This window comes from Poecilia latipinna, unplaced genomic scaffold, assembly GCF_001443285.1.
Source record: "Poecilia latipinna isolate Pla-1442-1.1 unplaced genomic scaffold, P_latipinna-1.0 Scaffold953, whole genome shotgun sequence".
Lineage (NCBI taxonomy): Eukaryota > Metazoa > Chordata > Actinopteri > Cyprinodontiformes > Poeciliidae > Poecilia > Poecilia latipinna.
In genome coordinates, this window is record NW_015113569.1 from 87,893 (window position 1) to 90,392 (window position 2,500).

The 2,500-nt window shown below is 35.6% G+C and overlaps 1 protein-coding gene across 1 annotated transcript in view; it reads right to left on the bottom strand.

Moving 5' to 3' along the window:
• Window positions 1–2,500, bottom strand: part of mbtps2 (membrane-bound transcription factor peptidase, site 2) — a 25,581-nt gene that overhangs the window by 16,969 nt on the left and 6,112 nt on the right. Inside the window, exons 4-5 of the mRNA XM_015049600.1 lie at window positions 1,356–1,459; window positions 279–406 (exon numbers count right to left, since the gene is read on the bottom strand). Of these exons, the coding sequence (XP_014905086.1) occupies window positions 279–406; window positions 1,356–1,459 (232 nt within the window). The remainder of the gene's footprint in view (window positions 1–278; window positions 407–1,355; window positions 1,460–2,500) is intronic.

Below are 2,500 nucleotides of genomic sequence, written 5' to 3' on the forward strand. Positions count from 1 at the left end.
AATACAAATAAAACAAAAATTTTAAATAAATTTAGTTAAATTTGGTTATTTTTATTTTATTACCAAAAAATTGTACCATTAACTTAAACAAAATAATCAATAATATTAAATAGGAATAATAAAAATAAAAGATAAAAATACTTCTTAATTTAGTTAAATTTGGTTATTTTTATTTTCATAACAAAATAATTAATAAATACAATTAAAGTAAAAAAAAAATTAAACAGGAATAAAAAAATAGATGATTGCATATTAAGCATAAAAGTTTGAAGTCTGACCTGCACAGAATATTCTGAGCTGCTGAGCAGGAGAGATGAGGTTGAGGTGCGTGGTGAAGAGATCCACAAAGGCCCCAGGATAAACGACGAAGACAAACATCCCGAAGCCGTTCACTCTCACAGACTCCCTGCAGGACGAAACATTAAGACACGTCTAATCACAGCATTAATAAAAAAACAATCAAAGAACCTTCACTGTGGACAAAATATGAAAAACTAGATCATTAAAATGTTTGAAGAGAAACAGATTTGAACGAATCCAGCACTCTGAATCTTCTCCAGTCTCATCTTCTCACTGTACATTTTTGTAAAAATTAAAATTTATTGAATGACGATGCTTTGAGAATATTGATAATAAACTATGACTGCAGATGGCAATAAAAGCTCAAGCCTGTCATGATAGCATACTTTGCTGGTTGATAAATTAGCCCAGAAGTTATCACAATAAATTATAATATTGTTGGTTTTTCAAGTAATATAATGGTAATAGATCCATAAACTTTAAATTCTTATGGACATTTAACACCAGAATTGTAAAACATTTTAAATATCCAAAATAAATAAAGAAAACACCATAAACAACAAATAGAATTAAAACTGAAGTTTGTAAACAAAATTGTCCTTTTAAAAAAAAGTAATAGTTGAGACCAAAGAAACAGACTGAGGACTTTAATCATCCAATTTTTGGTAGAAAGAGAGAAAAGAGAAAAGCTATAAATTATGAAAATGGAAATTATTGAACTCGTTTGTCAAAATATGTCTAAATTTAGCATTTAGACCCATTTTAACCATTTCCAGATCTTAAATAAGAAAAATACTCAGCTTAACTAAAGAAACTAAAAACAGAATTGTACGTTTAAAAATGTAAACATTGAAAGAAATTTTGCTGCAAGGCTCCAATATTAATAAAATAAATAACTAAAAGTAAAAAGTATAATAATGAAGAGAATGAATATGGGAAAAAAGCAGTGAGAATAAAAATTTTTACAGTACATTTATAAGAAACATGAAGTTTCAACAGAGAGCACCGAGCTGCTTCCTGCTGGTTGCCGTGGTAACGGTGCTGGTGTTTCCTACCTAAGCGCGGCCACAGCGTGACCCAGCTCATGGATGACGCCGCTGAGCAGCAGAGCGATGAAGAAGTAGGCCAGCTGACTGGTGGGCAGGTTCACACCCGGGACCTGAAAACAAACCGGGAAGCAAAGGCACAGAAAATCAGGAAACCCTCTGGAGAATCAGCAGCTTCATCCGCGGATAAAAGTTATTTAAATATGTTCCCTTTGTTTTCTGCCCAACCATTTACAGAGGTGGGTAGAGCACACCAAAATTAATCGAATCATAACAGTAATGTTGACCCAGCACGTGACGTCACGCTCTTCAGAAACCTGCCCGCTCCGCCATGACTGACGTCAAAACAACCAAAACAGGCAGCCGGTAGCCGAAAATCGCTTCTATTTAGTTGATTTCCCTTTAAAAATGGTAATAAGACGCTGCGCGGTCGGCTGCATAAACAGACAAGGATAGAAACCAAATTTGTCATTTTATTTTATAACTTTTACTGAGGAAAGAAACAGCGGCCGTCAATAATAATGACTGTAAAAAGGATATAGTTTTCTTTTTACAAGGTAAGAAGACTAAGGTTCATATAACGTCTGTATCATTAAAGATATCAAATATAACATAATGGAGAAGGTACCAGTCTGACGGTTCGTAACCATGGAGACCGTGCCGCACCGTCATGTAGCCTAGCATGTATGGAAACAGCTGGTTAGCATCTCCTCTTTTGTACTTGTTTAATGCTGCTCTGGTTTAAAGAGAAACGCCGTTTATGACATAGTGATATAAATCATGTGGTGTGAATTCAGGCAAAGTCGTTAATTTGATCAACACATCAGGAGGGAGGAGGTACGTGTCGGTATCTAAGCTAGCTGTTTCCAACTATTTTAAACACCGCCGTCCGTTTGCCCCAACCCTACATTGTCAGCAGGGTAAAACTAACCTGTCTCACGACGGTCTAAACCGGACAAGTAGAAACCATGAATAAACGGGCAAAAACAACTTTGGAAAACAATTTCAGTCGCTCTGTTCAATACTCCCGTCCCTCACTTTGTACGTCCATCATGGCGTCTCGAATGATTAAGTGACGTAGATGCAAGAAGTTAGAAGTTCGATAGAGCTAGTTCCAAGCGTGTGGCCTGTTTATTGTTGTCATAGCAACTCCA